The sequence below is a fragment of the Dryobates pubescens genome (genome assembly GCF_014839835.1).
Source record: "Dryobates pubescens isolate bDryPub1 chromosome 38 unlocalized genomic scaffold, bDryPub1.pri SUPER_38_unloc_1, whole genome shotgun sequence".
Lineage (NCBI taxonomy): Eukaryota > Metazoa > Chordata > Aves > Piciformes > Picidae > Dryobates > Dryobates pubescens.
The window spans coordinates 37,601-57,598 of NW_026530684.1; the positions used below are offsets into that span (position 1 = coordinate 37,601).

Sequence of the window (19,998 nt, forward strand, 5' to 3'; positions counted from 1 at the left end):
ACTGGGAAGGAACTGGGAGAGACTGGGGAGGCACTGGGGAGGCACTGGGAGAGACTGGGGAGGCACTGGGAAGGAACTGGGGAGGCACTGGGGAGGCACTGGGGAGGCACTGGGGAGAGACTGGGAGGCACTGGGAGAGACTGGGGAGGCACTGGGGAGGCACTGGGAGAGACTGGGGAGGCACTGGGGAGGCACTGGGAGAGACTGGGGAGGCACTGGGAAGGAACTGGGAGAGACTGGGGAGGCACTGGGGAGGCACTGGGGAGAGACTGGGAGGCACTGGGGAGGCACTGGGAGAGACTGGGGAGGCACTGGGGGGGTTCTTGTGCCCCCCCCTCGCATGAGGATCCCTGTGGCCCCCCCCAGCTCCTCACAAGGACCCTCGGACGCCACCTCGGACGAGGACCCCTCCCCTATTCTTGCACAAGGACCCCCGGGACCCCTCCTCTGCCACCAATCATCGCTTTTATTGCCCCGGGGGGGTCCCAGGCCGTGTGCGGCCCTGCCCCCCGCTGCGCCCGAGCGGGGCTCAGCTTCCTGCATGCCTCCGAGGCCACTCTGAAACTCAAGAAGCTGCCACCGGGAGCTGGGGGAGGGGAAGGACACCGGGACGGGGGGGGGGGCAGGGTGGTGGCACTTGGGTGACACTTGAGTGGCCCCGGGCGGAGTCCTGGTGTGTGCACAAGAGTCCTTCTCACGCTTGTGCAGCCTCCTGGCTCACCTCTGTGCACGCTCAGGTGTCCCTGTGCACGCTCAGGTGTCCCTGTGCACGCTTGTGCAGCCCTGTGCACGCTCAGGTGTCCCTGTGCACGCTCAGGTGTCCCTGTGCACGCTTGTGCAGCTCTGTGCACACTCAGGTGTCCCTGTGCACGCTCAGGTGTCCCTGTGCACACTCAGGTGTCCCTGTGCACGCTTGTGCAGCTCTGTGCACGCTCAGGTGTCCCTGTGCACGCTTGTGCAGCCCTGTGCACACTCAGGTGTCCCTGTGCACGCTTGTGCAGCCCTGTGCACGCTCAGGTGTCCCTGTGCACACTCAGGTGTCCCTGTGCACGCTTGTGCAGCCCTGTGCACACTCAGGTGTCCCTGTGCACACTCAGGTGTCCCTGTGCACACTCAGGTGTCCCTGTGCACGCTTGTGCAGCCCTGTGCACGCTCAGGTGTCCCTGTGCATGCTCAGGTGTCCCTGTGCACACTCAGGTGTCCCTGTGCACACTTGTGCAGCCCTGTGCATACTCAGGTGTCCCTGTGCATGCTCAGGTGTCCCTGTGCACACTCAGGTGTCCCTGTGCACGCTTGTGCAGCCCTGTGCACGCTCCAGTCTCTCCCCTGTGCACACTCAGCCGTCCCCAGTGTCCTGCATGCTTGTGCCCCCATGCCCTCAGGTGGCCCTGGTGCATCCTCGTGCACCCTTGTGCCCCCTCCCTGGGGCCCTTTCACTCCTCCTGGGGCCCTGTCCCCATCCTCCCCCCTCCCCCCCTCCTCCTCCTACCCCCTTGGGGGGTCACTTTCTTCTCCTCCCCCGCACCCTCTCCTCTTTCCCTGCCGCCCTCTGCCCCCCTACCTCCCCCCTCCTCTCCCAAAGCCTCTCCATCCACCCACTCCCCCCCAGCCCCCTGAGTCCCTCCCCATCCTCCATCCCCTTTGGGGGTCTCAGGAGGGGGTTGGGGGGGGCTGGGAGTGGTAGGGGCAGGGTGGGCTGAGCTGTAGCCCCCTCTCCTCTTCTCACTTCTCAGTCACCAACCTCCCTCCCCGCCGCCCTCTTCCCCCCCCAGCCTCCCCATCCGCCTTTGGGGGTCTTGGGGGAGGCTGGGGGTGGTAGGGGCAAGGGGGGCTGGGCTGTAGCCCCCTCCCCTTTTCTCACCCTTCAGTCACCAACCTCCCCCCCCCAACCCCTCACCCTTCCCCCACCCCTCAAAGCCTCTCTGTCCACCCACTCCCCCCAGCCCCCCGAGTCCCTCCCCATCCCCCATCCCCTTTGGGGGTCTCGGGAGTGTCGGGGGGGGGCTGGGAGTGGTAAGGGCAAAGGGGGGGGGGGGGGGCTGGGCTCTGGCCCCCTCTCCTTTTCTCACACCTCAGTCACCAACCTCCCCTCCCACCCTCTCCCCCCCCCTCCAGCCTCCCCATCCACCCACTCCCCCCCCCCTTTGGGGGTCTCGGGAGGGCTCGGGGGGGGGTGGGAGTGGTACGGGCAAGGGGGGGCTGGGCTGTACTCCCCTCCCTCTCCCCCGCGGAGCTCCCGGCGGTAGAAGTAGCTGAAGTTGGAGACGATGACCGGCACGGGGAGGGAGATGGTGAGGACCCCGGCGATGGCGCACAGCGACCCCACCAGCCTGCCCCCCACCGTCACCGGCGCCATGTCCCCGTAGCCCACCGTGGTCATGGTGACCACCGCCCACCAGAAGGCCTGGGGGATGGAGGTGAAGGTGGTGGAGGCGTCCTCGGCCTCGGCGAAGTAGACGGCGCTGGAGAAGAGGACGACGCCGATGAGGAGGAAGAAGATGAGCAGCCCCAGCTCCCGCATGCTGGCCCGCAGCGTCTGGCCCAGGATCTGCAGCCCGGTGGAGTGCCTGGAGAGCTTGAACACCCGGAACACCCTGACCAGCCGGATCACCCGCAGGATGGCCAGGGACATGGCCGGCTGCCCCACGCCCCCCTGCCGCGCCAGCTCCGTGCCCAGGGCCACGAAGTAGGGCGCGATGGCCACCAGGTCGATCAGGTTCATGGCGTTGCGGAAGAAGGAGACCTTGCTGGGGCTGGCCAGGAGCCGCACCAGGAGCTCCAGGGAGAACCAGCAGATGCAGAGGGTCTCCACCACGAAGAAAGGGTCCCAGAGGCCTCCCCCTCGTCCTCCTCCTTCTCCTCCTCCTGCCCAGCGGGAGGGAGGCAGGGAAGGGGAGGAGGAGTTGGGGGGAGAAGGGGAAGGGCTCTGGGAAGGAGAGAGAGGAAGAGGAGAGAGGCGAGAGGGGGAGGGGAGGAGGGAGAGGGTGGTCTAGGTGCAGCACCCCAGAGGGGTTCATGGGGGGTGGAGACCACCCGGAGCTCCACCCCCAAGACCTGCACCCCGAAGACCTGCACCCCCAAGACCTCCACCCCCAAGACCTCCACCCCAAAGACCTCCACCCCCAAGACCTCCACCCCCAAGACCTCTATCCCTAAGACCTCCACCCCCAAAACCTCCACCCCCAAGACCTCCACCCCCAAGACCTCCACCCCAAAGACCTCCATCCCCAGGACCTCCACCCCCAAGACCTCCACCCTCATCCCCAAGACCCCCATCCCCAGGACCTCCACCCCCAAGGCCTCCACCCCCAAGGCCTCCACCCCAAGACCTCCACCCCCATCCCCAAGACCTCCATCCCCAAGACCTCCACCCCCAAGACCTCCACCCCAAGACCTCCACCCCCATCCCCAAGACCTCCATCCCCAAGACCTCCACCTCCAGGACCTCTGTCCCCCACGATGAGTAAAGGGAGGTGGACACCACCCAAGACCTCCAGCCCCCACCCAGCGCCCCCTCCCTCACCTGCGCCGCCCCTTCCCCTCCGGCCTTAAACTGGGGGAGGGTCTCCAGGCAGAAGACGACGATGGACACCAGGATGACCACGACGGAGAGCAGGGCCACGGCCCTGGCGGCGGGGGAGCTCTCGGGGTGCTCGCACAGCAGCCAGGCCCTGCGCCTCAGCCGGCCGCGGGGCAGGGCCGGCGCCGCCTCGGCCGCCAGGCCCTCGGCCTCCCTCAGCCTCTCCTCGGCCTCCTCGCCCAGCTGGTAGAACCTCAGCTCCTCCAGGAAGACGTCCAAGGGGACGTCGGGCGGGCGCCGCAGCCGCCCCCCGGACTGGTAGTAGTAGAGGACGGCGCCGAAGGCGCCCCGGTGGCGGTCGAAGAAGTACTCCCTGCGGCGGGGGTCGAAGTAGGGGCGGCGGCGCCGGGGGTCCCCCAGCAGCGTCTCCGGGAAGCGGTGCAGGGTCCGGCCCAGGGTCTCGAAGCGCCTCCCGGCCACGTTGATGGCCACCCGCTCGCAGCAGCCCGGCGGCTCCCCCATGGCCCCGGGGCGGCCGGCACCCGCGGGCGCGGGGGGCGCGGAGGGGGCGCTCGGACCCCCGGAGCCCGCGGGGGGAAGGGCCTTGGAGCTGCTTCGGGGTCTTCAAAGGGTCTCGTGGGGGAGAGGAAGCGCCGAAGGCCTGGAGGGGCTTCGAGGGTGGAGGATCTTGGAGGGTCTCAGAGGCCCTCCCAGGGTCTTCTGTGGCAGGAGGGCTCCAAGGTCTGGAGGGCAGGCAGAGAAGAAGTTCCTTGGAGGTCCCTTGGAGCCTTCAAATGGCCTTGTGGGGGTGAGGAACGTTCAGAGGACTTGGGGGGCTTCACGGATGCAGGATCTTGAAGGCTCTTGGAGGTCCTTCAGGGGGCTCGTGGTGGCAGGGTTCCAGGGCTCTAGAGGTGAGAAGCTCCTTGAAGGTGTTTTGGGGTCTTCACAGGGTCTCGTGGGGATGAGGAAGCTCTGGAGGTCTGGAGGAGATTCAGGGGTGGAGGAACCTGAAGGTCCTTAGGGGTCCCTCGAGGATCTGACAGCAGCTTCGAGGACCTTTGTTTGGGAGCCCTTCGAGGGTCTTGTGGCCATGGGGAACCTGCAGAGGTCTTGAGGGCCTCCAGGGGTTGAGGATCTTGAAGGTTCTCTGAGGTCCTTCAGGGCTTCTACAGGAGCTGGGGGACCCCCAAAGTTCCTGGGGGTCTACAGGGGACCTTTGGTGTTCTTTGAAGGTCTTTTGGGGTCCTTCAGGGCTTCTGCAGGAACTGGGGGACCCCCAAAGCTCCTGAGGACCTGCAGCTGTGGAGAATCCTGAAGGTCCTCTGGGGTCCTTTGGAGCTCTGCAGCGGTCAGGAACCTTCCAAGTCCTTGGGGAGGTTCCTCAAGGGTCTGGAGTTGGAGGAACCTCGAGGTCCTTGGAGATCCCACAAGGACCCCCCCAGATCTGGGGGACCCCCAAAACTCTTGGGGGTCCTTCAGGAGTCTCCAGCAGTGGTGGAACCTTGAGGTCCTTCAATGTCCTACAGCATTGGAGACCCTTTGGGCTGCTTCAAGGGGTCTGGAGCTGGAGGAACCTAAAGGTCCTGGAAGGTCCTCCCCAGACCCCTACCGGGCTTGAGGGACCCCCAAAGGCTTTGGAGGTCCCAGGAGGTGTCCCCAAGGTGTCCCCAGTCGCCTCTGACCCCTCCAAGGTCCTTCTTGGTCACCAGGGGGTCCCCAACTTCCACTCCTGGCACTCAGTGTGCCCCCCCTTGCCCCCAGGGGGTCCCCAACCCCTGACCCTTGTCACCAGGTGACCTCCTGTCCCCAGGGGGTCCCCAACCCCTGACCCTTGTCACTTGGGGGGTCCCCAACCCCTGTCCCCAGGAGCGTCCCCAACCCCTCCTTAGCATCAAGGGGGTGTCCCCACCCCCTGTCCCCCTGTCACCAGCTGACCTCCTGACCCCAGCAGTGTCCCCAGGCCCTCCTTAGCATCAAGGGGGTGTCCCCACCCGCTGTGCCCCTGGCGCTGGGGGTGTCCCCGACCTTTGTCCCCCTGTCGGCAGCTGACCTCCTGTCCCCAGAGTGTCCCCAACCCCTGTCCCCGGGGGCGTCCCCAACCTTTGTCCCCCTGTCACCTCGTGACCTCCTGTCCCCAGGTCGTGTCCCCAGCAGCCCCCCCCCCCCTTCCCCCACAAGGCACCAGGGGGTGTCCCCGACCCCTGTCCCCTCGTCACCAGGTGGTGTCCCCGACCCTGCCGTGTCGCTGTCCCTTGTCGCTGTCCCTGTAAACAGGGTGGCCCCGCGGTGTCGAGTTCCCCCCCGCGGGCTAAAAATAACGGGGGGGGAGAGTGGGGGGGGAGAGGGGAGGGGATGGGGGCTGGGTCCCCTCCCCCCCCGGCACCGATTGTCCCCAAGGGCCACCACTGGGTTGTCCCCAAGGGGATAAAGTGGGGATCCCCCCCCGCCAGCAGGGATGAGAGAATGGGGGCGGGGGGAGAGGAGGGAGGCAGGCCAGGGGGTGATAGTGGGGGGGTGACACCCTGGGGGGGTGACATGGCCGGGAGGGGTGACAGGAGGGTGACATCGTGGTTGGGGGGGAGTGACAGTGTGTGGCGCTCCCCTCGTTTGCTATGGGGGTGCCACTGGGGGGCGCCATGGTTTGCTATTGGGGTGCCAATGGGGGTGCCATGGTTTGCTATGGGGGTGCCAGTGGGGGTGCCAGTGGGGGTGCCATGGTTTGCTATGGGGGTGCCAGTGGGGGTGCCAGTGGGGGTGCCATGGTTTGCTATGGGGGTGCCAGTGGGGTGTGCCAGTAGGGGTGCCATGGTTTGCTATGGGGGTGCCAGTGGGGGTGCCAGTGGGGGTGCCAGTAGGGGTGCCATGGTTTGCTATGGGGGTGCCAGTGGGGGTGCCAGTGGGGGTGCCATGGTTTGCTATGGGGGTGCCAGTGGGGGTGCCAGTAGGGGTGCCATGGTTTGCTATGGGGGTGCCAGTGGGGGGTGCCAGTGGGGGTGCCATGGTTTGCTATGGGGGTGCCAGTGGGGGGTGCCAGTGGGGGTGCCATGGTTTGCTATGGGGGTGCCAGTGGGGGTGCCAGTGGGGGTGCCATGGTTTGCTGTGGGGGTGCCAGTGGGGGTGCCATGGTTTGCTATGGGGGTGCCAGTGGGGGTGCCAGTGGGGGTGCCATGGTTTGCTATGGGGGTGCCAGTGGGGGTGCCAGTGGGGGTGCCATGGTTTGCTATGGGGGGTGCCAGTGGGGTGTGCCAGTAGGGGTGCCATGGTTTGCTATGGGGGTGCCAGTGGGGGTGCCAGTAGGGGTGCCATGGTTTGCTATGGGGGTGCCAGTGGGGGTGCCATGGTTTGCTATGGGGGTGCCAGTGGGGGTGCCAGTGGGGGTGCCATGGTTTGCTATGGGGGTGCCAGTGGGGGTGCCACGGTTTGCTCCGGCGGGTTCCCCTTGGTTGCCACGGCAACGTCCAAGCTGTCTCCCCCCGCCCCGTTTTGTTTCGGTCTGCCCCGCCGGGCCATCGCCCAACCTCTGCCCCCATGTCTGTGGCGGCTCCCGAGGGCCGGAGCGGCCGCAGCCTCCCCGTTGCCATGGCGACCCCCGCGGCGCCCTCTGGCGGTGGAGGACCGCGGGGGAGGCTCCGCCAGCATCCGCGTAGCCCTCCAAGCCCCGCCTCTTCCGGCCTCCGCGCGCACCCCCCACCCCCTCCCATTAGCCACTTCCGGCTCCCGCCGCCTGCGCCGCGGCCGCGCATGCGCTGAGGCGCTCGGAGCGGCCAGGCCGGAGCGGGCGGAGGGAGCGCGGACGCCCGGGGGGTCCGTTTGTGGGGGGCTGGGTTGAGGTGGGGTGGGGGCTGACGGGCGAGGAGAGGGCAGGGGAAGCGGTCAAAGGGGAAGTTCGGGGGGGAATGAGGTCTAAGGGGGGGCGGGAAGGGCCTAGGCAAGGGAGAAAGCCCTCGGTGTGGGGCTGAGGGGGGGCTGGGAGGGTGGAGCTGAGGTGCGGTTATGGGGTCTCGGGGGGCGTTATGAGGGGCCGGGAGGGTCTGCTGTGGCCTTACGGGGATCTTCGGCGGGTTGGTGCTAAGGCTGTGGGGTCTCGGGGAGGCGTTCTGGGGGTCTGGGTGGGTCTGGTGTGGGGTCGTGGAGGGGCGGGGGGGCTGTCTGGTGTGGTGCTGGAGGAGGCCTGGTAGGGTCTGAGGGGTCCTAGTAGAGGGCTGGGGATGGTTATGTGTGGCCGGGGGGGGTTGATGTGAGGTTAGGGGGGTCAGGAGTGCCCGGTGTGGGGCTGGGGGCTTTGGTGTGGGGCTGGGGGCCTCACCCCGCTATTGTTTTTTGTGTCCCCCACCCCCCATCATCTCTTCTCTAATTCCAGACGCCCCCAAGATGACTCAGTTCCTGCCCCCCAACCTCCTGGCCCTGTTTGCCCCCCGGGACCCCATCCCCTACCTGCCCCCCCTGGAGAAGCTGCCCCATGAGAAGCATCACAACCAGCCCTACAGCGGCATCGCTCCCTACATCCGCGAGTTCGAGGTGACCCCCCCCGTCTTCTGTCACCCCTAACCCCTCCTGAATCCCCTCCTGCCCCCCCCAGCCTCACCTCCACATCTCCCCACAGGACCCCCGAGATGCTCCCCCCCCAACCCGGGCTGAGACGCGGGAGGAGCGCATGGAGCGCAAGGTAATGTTGGGTCAGCCCCCCCCGAAACAAGGTACAGACCCTGCCTCAAAACAGGCCTCAGAGCCTCCTGTGGGGCTCATCCCCTTCCCTATAGGGCTGGAAGTGATGAGGGGGAGCCCCCAAGCTGTAGACACCCCTCCTCCCCCTCAAATCTCAGCAGCTTCACCCCAATGAATAGAATAGAATAGAATAGACCAGGTTGGAAGAGGCCTTCGAGATTGTCGAGTCCAATCTGTCACCCAACACCACCCAACCAACTAACCCATGGCACCCAGCACCCCATCAAGTGTCCTCCTGAACACCTCCAGGGATGGTGACTCCACCACCTCCCCGGGCAGCACATCCCCATGGGCAATCACTCTCTGTGTAGAACTTCCTCCTCACCTCCAGCCTAAACCTCCCCTGGCGCAGCCTGGGACTGTGTCCTCTGAGGGAGGAGCAGAGCCATCTCTGCCCCCACCTTGATTTTAGGAGACCCCCCTCCCCCTACTTGGGTTTTAAGGAGCTCTCCTGGGGCTTTTGGGGGTTTCTGCTAAAGGTTTGGAGCCCTCTTGGATTTTGGGGGCTCCCCTCTGGGTTTTGAGGGGGGCTGGGGGTGGGATCTGGGAGCTCTAATGTCGACGTGTCGTCTCCCCGCAGCGTCGCGAGAAGATCGAGCGAAGGCAGCAGGAGGTGGAGTCTGAGCTCAAGATGTGTAAGTTTTGGGGGGTCTTAAAGGGGCTGGGGAGGGCCTCAAGAAGGTGGGGGCTCCCCACTTTTCCTCTGAGTTTCCCTGAACCCCAAAGCCTTCCTCTGACCTCCCCTTTTTCTCTCAGGGGACCCACACAATGACCCCAACGCTCAAGGAGATGCCTTCAAAACCCTCTTTGTGGCCAGAGTGGTGAGTGCTGGGTTCTGGCAGGGGAGGGTCTGTAGGATTTTGGGGGTCCCCCCACATTTTGGGGGTATCCCCACGTTTTTGGGGTCTTCCCTTAATCCTGGAGGTCTTCTAAAATCCTTGGGGTCCCCCCAGTCCCTGGATCCTCTTTCCTGAGCCTGCCTTTACGTGGAGCTGTCAGTGTCTGGAGGACTCCCATCACCCTTTGGGGGGAGGTGTTTCTGGGGGGTCCCCCCCGATTCCTGGGGGCATCAGATTGGGGGATCCCCCAACCCTTTGACCCCTTCCCTCCCCCCAGAACTACGACACGACGGAGTCCAAGCTGCGCCGGGAGTTCGAGGTCTACGGCCCCATCAAGAGGGTGAGGTTCTGGGGGGTCCCCCCGTAACTGAGGACCCCCCAGTGTTACTGGGGGGCCCCCTGAGGCCCTTCCCCAGCGCCCCCAAGCCTTTCCCCTCCCCAGATCTACATGGTGTACAACAAGCGCTCTGGCAAGCCCCGCGGCTACGCCTTCATCGAGTACGAGCACGAGCGGGACATGCACTGTGAGTGGCGCCCCAAAATCAGCCTTTGTCACCCCAAAACCCTCACCCCCCAACCCCTTTACCCCCCAACCTGTGCCATGTCCCAGCTCAGAGCTCGGCCTGGCTCCGGCCGGGGCCTCGCGCCGCAGGTAAGTGAAGGAGGGGAAGGAAGGAAGGAGCCTGGTGGCCGCTCCGGCTGCTTCGGTGGCCCCAGCTGTTGGTGATTGAGAGGGCAGCTGGCCAAAGGTGTTGGTGGCTGAGGTGTAGGTAGTCTATGGCTAGTGCTGGCCCAAGGCTACTTGTGGACAAGGTGTAGGTAGCTCGAGGCTGCTGGTGGCCGTGGCTAGTGGCGGCCAAGCTGTAGGGAGCCCAATGCTGCAGGTGGCCGTGGCTACTGGTGGGGCAAGCTGATGGTGGCTATGGCTAGTGGTGGCCCAAGCTGCTGGTGGTCATGGCTGTGGGTAGCCCAAGGCTACTGGTGGCCAAGCTGCAGTGGCCCAAGGCTGTTGGTGGTTGAAGGGGCAAGTGGCCAAGGGTGTAGGTGGTCCATGGCTACTGGTGGCCATGCTGGAGGTAGCCCAAGGCTACTGGTGGCCATGCTGCAGGTGGCTGAAGGCTGTTGGTGGTTGAGGGGACAGGGGTCCAAGGGTGGAGGTTGCCCATGGTTACTGATGGCTATGGCTAGTGGTGGCCAGGCTGTAGGTAGCCCAAGGCTACTGCTGGCTATGCTGGAGGTAGCCCAAGGCTACCGGTGGCTGTGGCTAGTGGTGGCCATACTTTTAGGTGGCCAAGGTGTAGGTGGTGATGGCTACTGGTGGCTGTGCTGTAGGTAGCCCAAAGCTACTGGTGGCCAGGGGGAGAGGCAAGCAAGGTGTAGGTGGCTGTGGCTAGAGGTAGCCAAACAGGATGAAGTTAGCCCAAGGCTACTGGTGGCCCAACTGCAGGCAGCAGCCCAACTACAGGCAGCCCAACTGCAGGCAGCAGCCCAACTACAGGCAGCAGCCCAACTGCAGGCAGCAGCCCAACTACAGGCAGCCATCTGCAGGCAGCAGCCCAACTACAGGCAGCCCAACTGCAGGCAGCAGCCCAACTGCAGGCAGCAGCCCAACTGCAGGCAGCAGCCCAACTACAGGCAGCAGCCCAACTGCAGGCAGCAGCCCAACTACAGGCAGCCATCTGCAGGCAGCAGCCCAACTGCAGGCAGCCCAACTGCAGGCAGCAGCCCAACTACAGGCAGCAGCCCAACTGCAGGCAGCAGCCCAACTACAGGCAGCCATCTGCAGGCAGCAGCCCAACTGCAGGCAGCCCAACTGCAGGCAGCAGCCCAACTACAGGCAGCCATCTGCAGGCAGCAGCCTAACTGCAGGCAGCCATCTGCAGGCAGCAGCCCAACTGCAGGCAGCCCAACTGCAGGCAGCAGCCCAACTACAGGCAGCCATCTGCAGGCAGCAGCCTAACTGCAGGCAGCCATCTGCAGGCAGCAGCCCAACTGCAGGCAGCAGCCCATCTGCAGGCAGCCAACTGCAGGCAGCAACCCAACTGCAGGCAGCCATCTGCAGGCAGCAGCCCAACTATAGGCAGTCCAACTACAGGCAGCCCAACTGCAGGCAGCCATCTGCAGGCAGCAGCCCAACTGCAGGCAGCCATCTGCAGGCAGCAGCCTAACTGCAGGCAGCCATCTGCAGGCAGCAGCCCAACTACAGGCAGCCATCTGCAGGCAGCAGCCCAACTGCAGGCAGCCATCTGCAGGCAGCAGCCCAACTGCAGGCAGCCCAACTGCAGGCAGCAGCCCAACTGCAGGCAGCCCAACTGCAGGCAGCAGCCCAACTACAGGCAGCCATCTGCAGGCAGCAGCCCAACTGCAGGCAGCCATCTGCAGGCAGCAGCCCAACTGCAGGCAGCAGCCCAACTACAGGCAGCCAACTGCAGGCAGCAACCCAACTACAGGCAGCCATCTGCAGGCAGCAGCCCAACTGCAGGCAGCAGCCCAACTGCAGGCAGCCCAACTGCAGGCAGCAGCCCAACTACAGGCAGCCATCTGCAGGCAGCAGCCCAACTGCAGGCAGCAGCCCAACTACAGGCAGCCCAACTGCAGGCAGCAGCCCAACTACAGGCAGCCATCTGCAGGCAGCAGCCTAACTGCAGGCAGCCATCTGCAGGCAGCAGCCCAACTGCAGGCAGCAGCCCATCTGCAGGCAGCCAACTGCAGGCAGCAACCCAACTGCAGGCAGCCATCTGCAGGCAGCAGCCCAACTATAGGCAGTCCAACTACAGGCAGCCCAACTGCAGGCAGCCATCTGCAGGCAGCAACCCAACTGCAGGCAGCCAACTGCAGGGAGGAGCTCAACTGCAGGCAGCCAACTGCAGGCAGCAGCCCAACTGCAGGCAGCCATCTGCAGGCAGCCCAACTGCAGGCAGCCATCTGCAGGCAGCAACCCAACTGCAGGCAGCAGCCCATCTGCAGGCAGCCATCTGCAGGCAGCAACCCAACTGCAGGCAGCAGCCCATCTGCAGGCAGCCATCTGCAGGCAGCAACCCAACTGCAGGCAGCCATCTGCAGGCAGCAGCCCAACTGCAGGCAGCCATCTGCAGGCAGCAGCCCAACTGCAGGCAGCCATCTGCAGGCAGCAGCCCAACTGCAGGCAGCAGCCCATCTGCAGGCAGCCAACTGCAGGCAGCAACCCAACTGCAGGCAGCCATCTGCAGGCAGCAGCCCAACTGCAGGCAGCAGCCCAACTGCAGGCAGCCATCTGCAGGCAGCAGCCCAACTGCAGGCAGCCCAACTGCAGGCAGCCATCTGCAGGCAGCAACCCAACTGCAGGCAGCCCAACTGCAGGCAGCAGCCCAACTGCAGGCAGCCCAACTGCAGGCAGCAGCCCAACTGCAGGCAGCAGCCCAACTGCAGGCAGCCAACTGCAGGCTGCCACCCAGTTGCAGGCAGCAACCCAACTGCAGGCAGCCAACTGCAGGCTGCCACCCAGTTGCAGGCAGCAACCCAACTGCAGGCAGCCAACTGCAGGCTGCCACCCAGTTGCAGGCAGCAACCCAACTGCAGGCAGCCGCTCAACTGCAGGCAGCAACCCAACTGCAGGCAGCAACCCAACTGCAGGCAGACAACTGCAGGGAGGAGCTCAACTGCAGGCAGCAGCCCAACTGCAGGCAGACAACTGCAGGCAGCAACCCAACTGCAGGCAGCCCAACTGCAGGCAGCAGCCCAACTGCAGGCAGACAACTGCAGGCAACAGCCCAGCTGCAGGCAGCAGCCCAACTGCAGGCAGACAACTGCAGGCAGCAGCCCAACTGCAGGCAGCAGCCCAACTGCAGGCAGCAGCCCAACTGCAGGCAGACAACTGCAGGCAACAGCCCAGCTGCAGGCAGCAGCCCAACTGCAGGCAGACAACTGCAGGCAGCAGCCCAACTGCAGGCAGCAGCCCAACTGCAGGCAGACAACTGCAGGCAACAGCCCAGCTGCAGGCAGCAGCCCAACTGCAGGCAGACAACTGCAGGCAGCAGCCCAACTGCAGGCAGGAGCCCAACTACAGGCAGCAGCCCAACTGCAGGCAGCAGCCCAACTGCAGGCAGGAGCCCAACTGCAGGCAGGAGCCCAACTGCAGGCAGCCAGCTCCAGACACAGCCTCTGGCAGCATTGCTCTCTCTCCCCTCTCACTGTGCTGTAGCCTCCCTCCATCTCTTTAGGGGGGTCTGTATTGAGGGGGGTCTGTATCAAGGGGGTGTCTCCCATTCTCACTCGTGTGGTGTCCCCCCCAGACCCCTCCCCAGGTGGCTGCAGTCGGCGCCGTGCGTCCCTGGGGGCTGGCGCAGGAGGTCGGAAGGGGGCTGGGGTGGATTCATTTCTTTTGGGGTGGGGGGTTAAGTTTTTGGGGTGCTGGTGGGGGTTGGGGGTTTGGGGAGGGCTGGGAGGGGTTGGGGGAATTTGGAGGGGGTCCTCCTGGTTGTATTAACTCTGTTTTATTGTCACTGCAGCCACCTTTGTGATGGCTTTTGCCACTGCTGGCTTGCAGCTGATCCTAGTGCTCCCCTATATGGTTGGTATAAGGGTTTGTATCTTGGTAAGACCACGTTTTTAACCCCCCCCTTAACACCCACTTGGGGGGGGTCCTCAGTATGAGGAAGGGTCCTAGAGACCCCCCCTCACCCCCTCCATCCCTTGAAAGGGCAGAAAAATCCAAGAGGAGCTGCAAAGAGAGAGGGGAACCCAAAGCAGATCCCCCCCAGGGGTATCCTGGCTGCTGTCAGGATGCCCCCAGGGTGGTCTTACCCCCCCCAAACTAATTAGAGCTTTTTTAATTAGCTGATCAATCTCCCCCTCGAATTGAGGGGGAGGGCCTCCTCTCAGCCCCCCTTGTAGTGCCCCCCCAGCCAATCACGAAGGATTGAGCCCCCAGACACCCCCACCCCCTTCACACAGTCACAGCCTCAGTCTCAGCTGAGGTAGGGACTCGTGGACCCCCTCTCAAGAAAGGTCTTGATTGGGGTGGGGGCCCTGAAGGTGCCCCTGCCCCCCTTTGCTTCCAGAGGAGGAGGAGTAGAGGGGGGGGGCAACAAGATAGGACCCTCCCTCTATGTTAACCCAATTGGCCCTGAGGAGGAAAGGAAGGGGGTGGGGGCAGGATTTGCCCCCCAGGGTTGGGGGGTGGGGAGGGGTCCCTAAAGTGACCCCCAGCCCCCGCCCCCAGTTTAAAAATAAGTTGCCCCCCCTCCCCCCCCAATAACTGATCCTGGATTGTGTGCAGGGCCAAGAGCATGGGGGGGGGGTTGGTGAGGGGGGAGAACTGGGGGGGAACTTGGGGTGGGGGCTGAGCCCCCCCTGGGTTTGGGGAGAAACCTCCCTCCCGGTGCCAGCGACCATGGGGAGGGGGAGAGGAGAGGGAAAGTGGCTTTGGAGGGGGGGAAGTGGAGGGGGGCAAAGCCCCCCACCCCCACAGCCACTCTTGGGGTGTGTGTGTGGGGTGGGGGTGGGAGGGCACCTGGGGGGGGTGGGGGAGGGCTTAAAGTTGGGGGGGGGAGGAGGTGATGAGGTAGGGAAGGGTCTCAGGTAAGGCCCCACCTGGCCAAGGAGCTGCAGCTGCTGGACTTGGGGTCACCCCCCCCCAACCCCCCCCAGCCTGAAAAACTGGGGGGAGGGGCAACGTGGACCTCCCCCCCTCCTCCCCCCCATCCTGCATCGCTCAACTCAGGACTTGGATGTGGAACAGTGTGGGGGGGGGGAGGGGGGGAATGTTTGGGGTGGGGGTTGGGAAAAGGGGGGGCTGCGTCCACCTGCTGGTGCCTTGTAGGCCCCCCCCCAAATTGTGTTTTGGGGGGGGAAGGATGTGAAGGAGGGAAGGATGTAAAGGGGAGGTTTGGTGTGTCTGGGGGGGCATGCAGGTAAGGCAAGGTTTGGGGTGCCCCCCCCCTCAAAAAATAGATGGGGGGTCCTAAAGGTGCTGCTGGATGGGGGGGGGGAGCCCAAGGTGGAGGTAAAAGTGGTGACCCCCCCAAAAGAAAGAGATGGGGGGTTGTCAAGTTGTGAGGGGGGGTCAAAGTGGAGGTAAAAGTGGTGACCCCCCACCCACCCAAAAGAGAAGGGGAGGCAGTTTGCAGGTGAAAATGGTCAGCCCCCCCCCGGGGGAGGTCAAGAAGCAGCTTGAGAGGTGAAGATGGAAGGGGGAGGGCAGGGAAAAACCTGTGGGCAAAAGCGGTGCCCCCCTCCCACCCCCCCAAATAAACTGGGGGGCTTCAGGTTTTGGCTGGAGGAGCAAGGTTTAGGTGTGGGGGGGAGGTGGTGCTGCCCCCCCAAAAAGCTTGAGGGGTGTTAAAATGGGGGGGGGGGAAGTGGTGTATTCCCCCCCAATAATCTGGCAGGGGGCTATTGGCAGGTAAAAGCTGGGACCCCCCCCCAAAAGCAGTTAAATGGGGGGACAATAAGGGACCCCTCCAAATTATGGGGGGGGGGGGGGGGGCAATTTCCAGCTGTGGTGACCCCCCCAATGTTGTAGCTTTGATTGGAGGGGGGGGTGTCAAGAATTATTGGGGGGGGGGGGAGGGGGAGTCCAGTATTTATTAACCTTTTCCTTTCCAGCTGTGGGTCGGGGAGGGGGGGGGTGGGAGGGGGGGGAAGTATTTTGTGGCCTCCCCACCAATCAAGTTTGGGGGGGTTAGAAATTGGGGGGGTGGGGGAGGGGGAAGGCCTAAAGCCACCCAAGCTCTGCTTGTGGCCTCTGGGGGGGGGGGGGGAGGTGGATTGGGGGGGTGGGGGCGGGCTGGAAGGGTCCTGCTGAGACTAATGGTGCTCCTCCCTCCCCCCCGACCCTTCCTCACCCCCTGCCCCCTGTCCCCCCAGCCGCCTACAAGCACGCGGACGGGAAGAAGATCGACGGCCGCAGGGTGCTGGTGGACGTGGAGAGGGGACGGACGGTGAAGGGCTGGCGGCCTCGGCGCCTCGGTGAGTCCTGCCCCGGGGCCGGCCCCATGCGGGCAGTCGGCTCCGGCGCTGACACCGGGCTGGGTTCAGCCGGGTGGGGGAGATACCTCAACGAGTGAGGTCAGCCCTGTGCCCTCCGTGGCCCTCAAGCCTAACCGCTGGCTCGGAGAAGACCTCCATGGTCACCTACCATGGCCTAGAGAAGACCTCCAAGGCCACCTCCTTGCCTTTGCCCTTGGTGGAACCCAAGAGCCAAGCTGCCCGGTGAGGTCCTGGAGCCTCCATCTCGGGACCCCCTTGAGAGCTCCTGGGCCGCTCCAAGGGGTGACCCTGCTGGAGATGCTCTCCAGAGGGTCCCTTCCAGCCTGACCGATGTCCCTCTTGTCCCCTCCAGGTGGTGGCCTCGGGGGTACCAGGCGAGGCGGCGCCGACGTCAACATCCGGCACTCGGGCAGGGATGACACCTCCCGATACGACGAGAGGTCAGCCTGGGCAGCGCCTGGGGGGACCTTGGTGGCCTTGGGGTGGGCCTTAGGGGGGGCCTTGGTGGGGCTTTGGTGGCTTTGCAAGGGTCTTGGTTACCTTAGGGAGGTCCTTGGTGGCCTTGGAGGGGCTCTTGGCGGCCTCAGGGTGAACCTGGGTGGCCGTAGGGAGGTTCTTGGTGGCCTTAGGTTAGTCCTTAGTAGCCTTGGAGGAGTCCTTGTGTCACCTTTGGGTCCTTCCTGCTCCCCTTGGCCCCTCTTGAGATGCCTCCAGCTCCTCCCGGTGCCACCCTTGGGTCCTGTGTGCCACCTCCATCTCCCTCCTGCCCCCCTTGGAGCCCCCAGAGCTGCCTCCAGCTCCTCCTAGTCCCATCCTGGTGCCACCTTTGGGTCCCTCCTGCCTCCCTTAGGGACCCTACCCCCGGGAGCCTCCCTCCCGTCCCCCCCCTCCCCTTCGCCTCCCTTTTAACCTTCTTCCCCCTTTTCCCCCCTCCCCGCAGGGACCGGGAGCGGGAGCGGGAACGGGAGCGCCGGGAACGCTCCCGGGATCGCGACCGGCGCCGGTCCCGCTCCCGGGAGCGCCGCAGACGGACCCGGAGCCGGGAGAAAGAAGAAAGGGACCGGAAACGGGGGGGGAGCCGAGACCGGAGCAAGGAGCGGGACCGGAAACGCCGCAGCCGCTCGCGGGAGCGCAGCAAGCGGGAGCGGGAGCGGGAGCGGGACAAGAAGGAAGACGGCCCCGAAGGCGTGGATCCGAACGAGGAGCTGGGGAGCGGGGCGGGCATGGGGGGCGGGGGCAGCGATTCCGGGGCCCTGGAAAACTTCGGCTCGAAGGAAGGCGACGACAAAAACCGGGACCGGGACCGCGACCGGCGCCGCAGCCACCGCGACCGCGACCGGCGCCGGGACAGGGACAGGGAGCGGGAGAGGAGTGAGAGGGATCACAAACGGGAGAGGGAGAGGAGGGGAGGGGGGGGAGGTGACGAGAGACCCCCCCCCAATATTCCCGAAGGGGGGGGCGGGGGCGGGGCGGGGGGAGCCGCGGGAGACTCCCTGGGTACCGAATCCGGCTCCGAACTCTTCCTCCAGCCGGATCCCCTCCAGGCCCCCCACGACGGCTACCTGGGGGCTGAAAATGGCTACTTGATGGAGCCCCCACTCGAGTGAGGACCCCCAAAAATTCCCAGCCCCACCCCCGAAGCAGCCCCCCTGCTCCACCCCCGGGTTTGTTTTGTTTCCTTTTGGTTCATTTTGTTGGGTTTTGGGTTCTGGGTTCTGGGTTTGGTTTTATTTTTTTTTGTGGCAATAAAAAGATTTTAATGGAAGAAAAAACTCGGGGGGGGGAGGGCGTGGAGGGGAGGGGGACGATGGTTGGGGGGTCCTGGAGGGGTCCGGGGGGCACCAAAAGGATCTAGAGGTGTGGGGGGTGGGGCTTAAGGGTTTGGGTTGGACCTTGTGGGGTCTGAGGGGGATCAGAGAGGGGCAAAAAGGGCAGGATGGAAACGGGCTGGGAGTGGGGGGGCAAAAGGGTTTGAGGGTATCCAGGGGGGGCCTTAAGATTTCTGAGGAGCTCGTAGGGGGGGGCCCTCAAGATTTTGGGGGGCAGTGCTGGGGGGGTCTTGAGGTGATCATAGAGGCACAAAGAGATGGGATGGGAACTGTGTATGTGGGGGATTAGGGTTAGGAGTTAAGGGTTAGGGTTCCAGGGGTTAGGCTTAGCATTAGGGTTTGGGTTAGGGTTCAGGGGGTTAGGCTTAGCATTGGGGTTTGGGTTAGGGTTCAGGGGGTTAGGCTTAGCATTGGGGTTTGGGTTAGGCTTAGCATTGGGGTTTGGGTTAGGGTTCAGGGGGTTAGGCTTAGCATTGGGGTTTGGGTTAGGGTTCCGGGGGTTAGGGTGAAGCTGATTCCTTTCAGGCAGCTGCAGAGAGCAGTGAGGTCTCCCTTCAGCCTCCTGTTGTGCTGGGGCCCTGTGCTGTGCCTCAGCCCTGCTCTGCAGAGCTTTCCCATCCTGACCCCAGGGTTTAGCAGCAGAGCCTGGAGTGCAGTCTGTGGGCTAAGGAGGCTGGCAAAGCACTGTGGGCCTGGGGGGCTGTGCCCCTGCTCCCTGCTGCAGTGTTAGATTGCCCTTTAGGAATAAGTACTTCTAAAATGCAATGTGAGCAGCAGTCGCCTGAGCTGCAGGAGAGCTTTGGGTTGAAGCAGACGGAGCTTGGGGAGTGAAAATGTTTCCCAGCTTCCAGGATAAAAGAAATCCTGCCCTTACCATGGAGCTCGTCCCTGCAGGCAAGCTGTTTGCTGGCAGGGTGTTGGGTTTGTGGGGCCTGGCAGCGACAGCTTTCCAAAGAGGAGCTCTAAGGGTGGCTGCAAGGTTAGGTTTGGATTCTCCTGGGGTCTCACAGAATCAATAAGGCTGGAAAAGACCTCAGAGATCATCAAGTCCAACCTCTCACCCAGCCTCCAGACAACTAAACAGTTTGTGTCCATTGTCCCTCGTCCTGGCGCTCCACGTCCCTCCCCAGCTCTCCTGCAGCCCCTCCAGGCGCTGGGTGGCTGCTCTGAGGTCTCCCTGGAGCCTTCTCCAGGCTGCACAGCCCCAACTCTCCTAGCCTGTCCCCACAGAGGAAGTTCTGCAGCCCTCTGCTCATCTTGGTGGCCTCCTCTGAACCCTCTCCAGCAGCTCCAGGTCCTCCTCTTGAGGGCTGAGCTGCCCTGCTGGGAAGCAGCTCTGTGGAAGTGAGCAGAAGGACCTGGGGGGTGCTGGGGGACAGCAGGGACCCCACGAGGCAGCAAGATGCCCGGGTGGCCAAGGAGGCCAAGGGGCTCCTGGGGTGGATTGAGAAGCGTGGGCAGCAGGGCAAGGGAGGTTCTCCTGCCCCTCTGCCCTGTCCTGGGGAGGCCACAGGTGGAAGACTGGAGCCAGTTCGAGAGGGACTGGGAGCTGCTGGGGACAATCCAGTGGTTGCTATGAGGGTGATGATGAAGGGCCTGGACCCTCCGAGACCCCCCTAAACCTTTCGGTCCCCTTTGGGAGGGCAAAACGCGCGGCCCGCGGTGGCCCCGGAACCATCTGCCCGTGCCCCGCGGCGCGCCCGGACCCGTTCCGCACCGGGACACGGCGGGGGGGGGGGGGCGCTGCCCTCCCTCCCCTTTCTGACCTCCCCAAGATGGCGCCGCCGCCGCCGGACTCCGCTTCCCAGCAGCCCCCGCGCGGGCGCTCGGCCACTGGGGGTGCGCGCGGGCGCGGCGGGCGTGGCTCCGTGCGGCCCAGTTCGTTGCGCGGCGGCGGCGGCGGCGGCGGCGGCGGGGGCGGGCGTGAGGCTGCGGCGCCCAACGCAGGCCCTGCCCCCGGCCCTGCCCTTGCCCTGACCCCCGCGGCGGGCAGGCTGCTCTGCCCCCCGCCTCCCGGCAGGTGAGCAGTGCGGAGGCGGCGGGGGGGCCGGGGAACGGCGGCAAGCGCAGGCGCGGGGCGGGCGGGGCCTGCGGGGGGGCAGGGGGAGGAGGG

General features: G+C 64.9%; 2 protein-coding genes across 2 annotated transcripts; one reads left to right on the forward strand and one right to left on the reverse strand.

Annotated features, from left to right (window-relative positions):
* Positions 1-2,047: 2,047 nt before the first annotated feature.
* LOC128899576 (potassium voltage-gated channel subfamily A member 7-like) lies at positions 2,048-7,033 on the reverse strand. Its single transcript, XM_054179090.1, has 4 exons — positions 6,954-7,033; positions 3,505-4,142; positions 3,431-3,447; positions 2,048-2,926 (listed from the first exon to the last, which is right to left on the reverse strand). The coding sequence occupies exons 1-4, from the start codon at positions 7,031-7,033 to the stop codon at positions 2,066-2,068; spliced, it is 1,596 nt and encodes a 531-aa protein (XP_054035065.1). The 3' UTR covers positions 2,048-2,065.
* A 238-nt stretch (positions 7,034-7,271) lies between these two features.
* On the forward strand, positions 7,272-17,676 carry SNRNP70 (small nuclear ribonucleoprotein U1 subunit 70). Its single transcript, XM_054179098.1, has 10 exons — positions 7,272-7,327; positions 7,884-8,041; positions 8,127-8,189; positions 8,829-8,883; positions 9,005-9,069; positions 9,365-9,427; positions 9,530-9,611; positions 15,934-16,035; positions 16,409-16,496; positions 16,997-17,676. The coding sequence occupies exons 2-10, from the start codon at positions 7,895-7,897 to the stop codon at positions 17,661-17,663; spliced, it is 1,332 nt and encodes a 443-aa protein (XP_054035073.1). The 5' UTR covers positions 7,272-7,327; positions 7,884-7,894; the 3' UTR covers positions 17,664-17,676.
* The last annotated feature ends 2,322 nt before the right edge of the window (positions 17,677-19,998 follow it).

What these genes read in the sequence shown, in the direction of transcription:
- LOC128899576 (XM_054179090.1), bottom strand. Translation starts at nt 7,033, where the DNA reads ATGGCCCGGCGGGGCAGACCGAAACAAAACGGGGCGGGGGGAGACAGC. An exon ending in GTGGCAACCAAGGGGAACCC is followed by an intron (nt 4,143 to 6,953) that starts GCCGGAGCAAAC and finishes GACCCTTTGAAG; the next exon opens with ACCCCGAAGCAGCTCCAAGG.
- SNRNP70 (XM_054179098.1), top strand. Translation starts at nt 7,895, where the DNA reads ATGACTCAGTTCCTGCCCCCCAACCTCCTGGCCCTGTTTGCCCCCCGG. An exon ending in CCTACATCCGCGAGTTCGAG is followed by an intron (nt 8,042 to 8,126) that starts GTGACCCCCCCC and finishes ATCTCCCCACAG; the next exon opens with GACCCCCGAGATGCTCCCCC. An exon ending in CTGGCGGCCTCGGCGCCTCG is followed by an intron (nt 16,036 to 16,408) that starts GTGAGTCCTGCC and finishes TGTCCCCTCCAG; the next exon opens with GTGGTGGCCTCGGGGGTACC.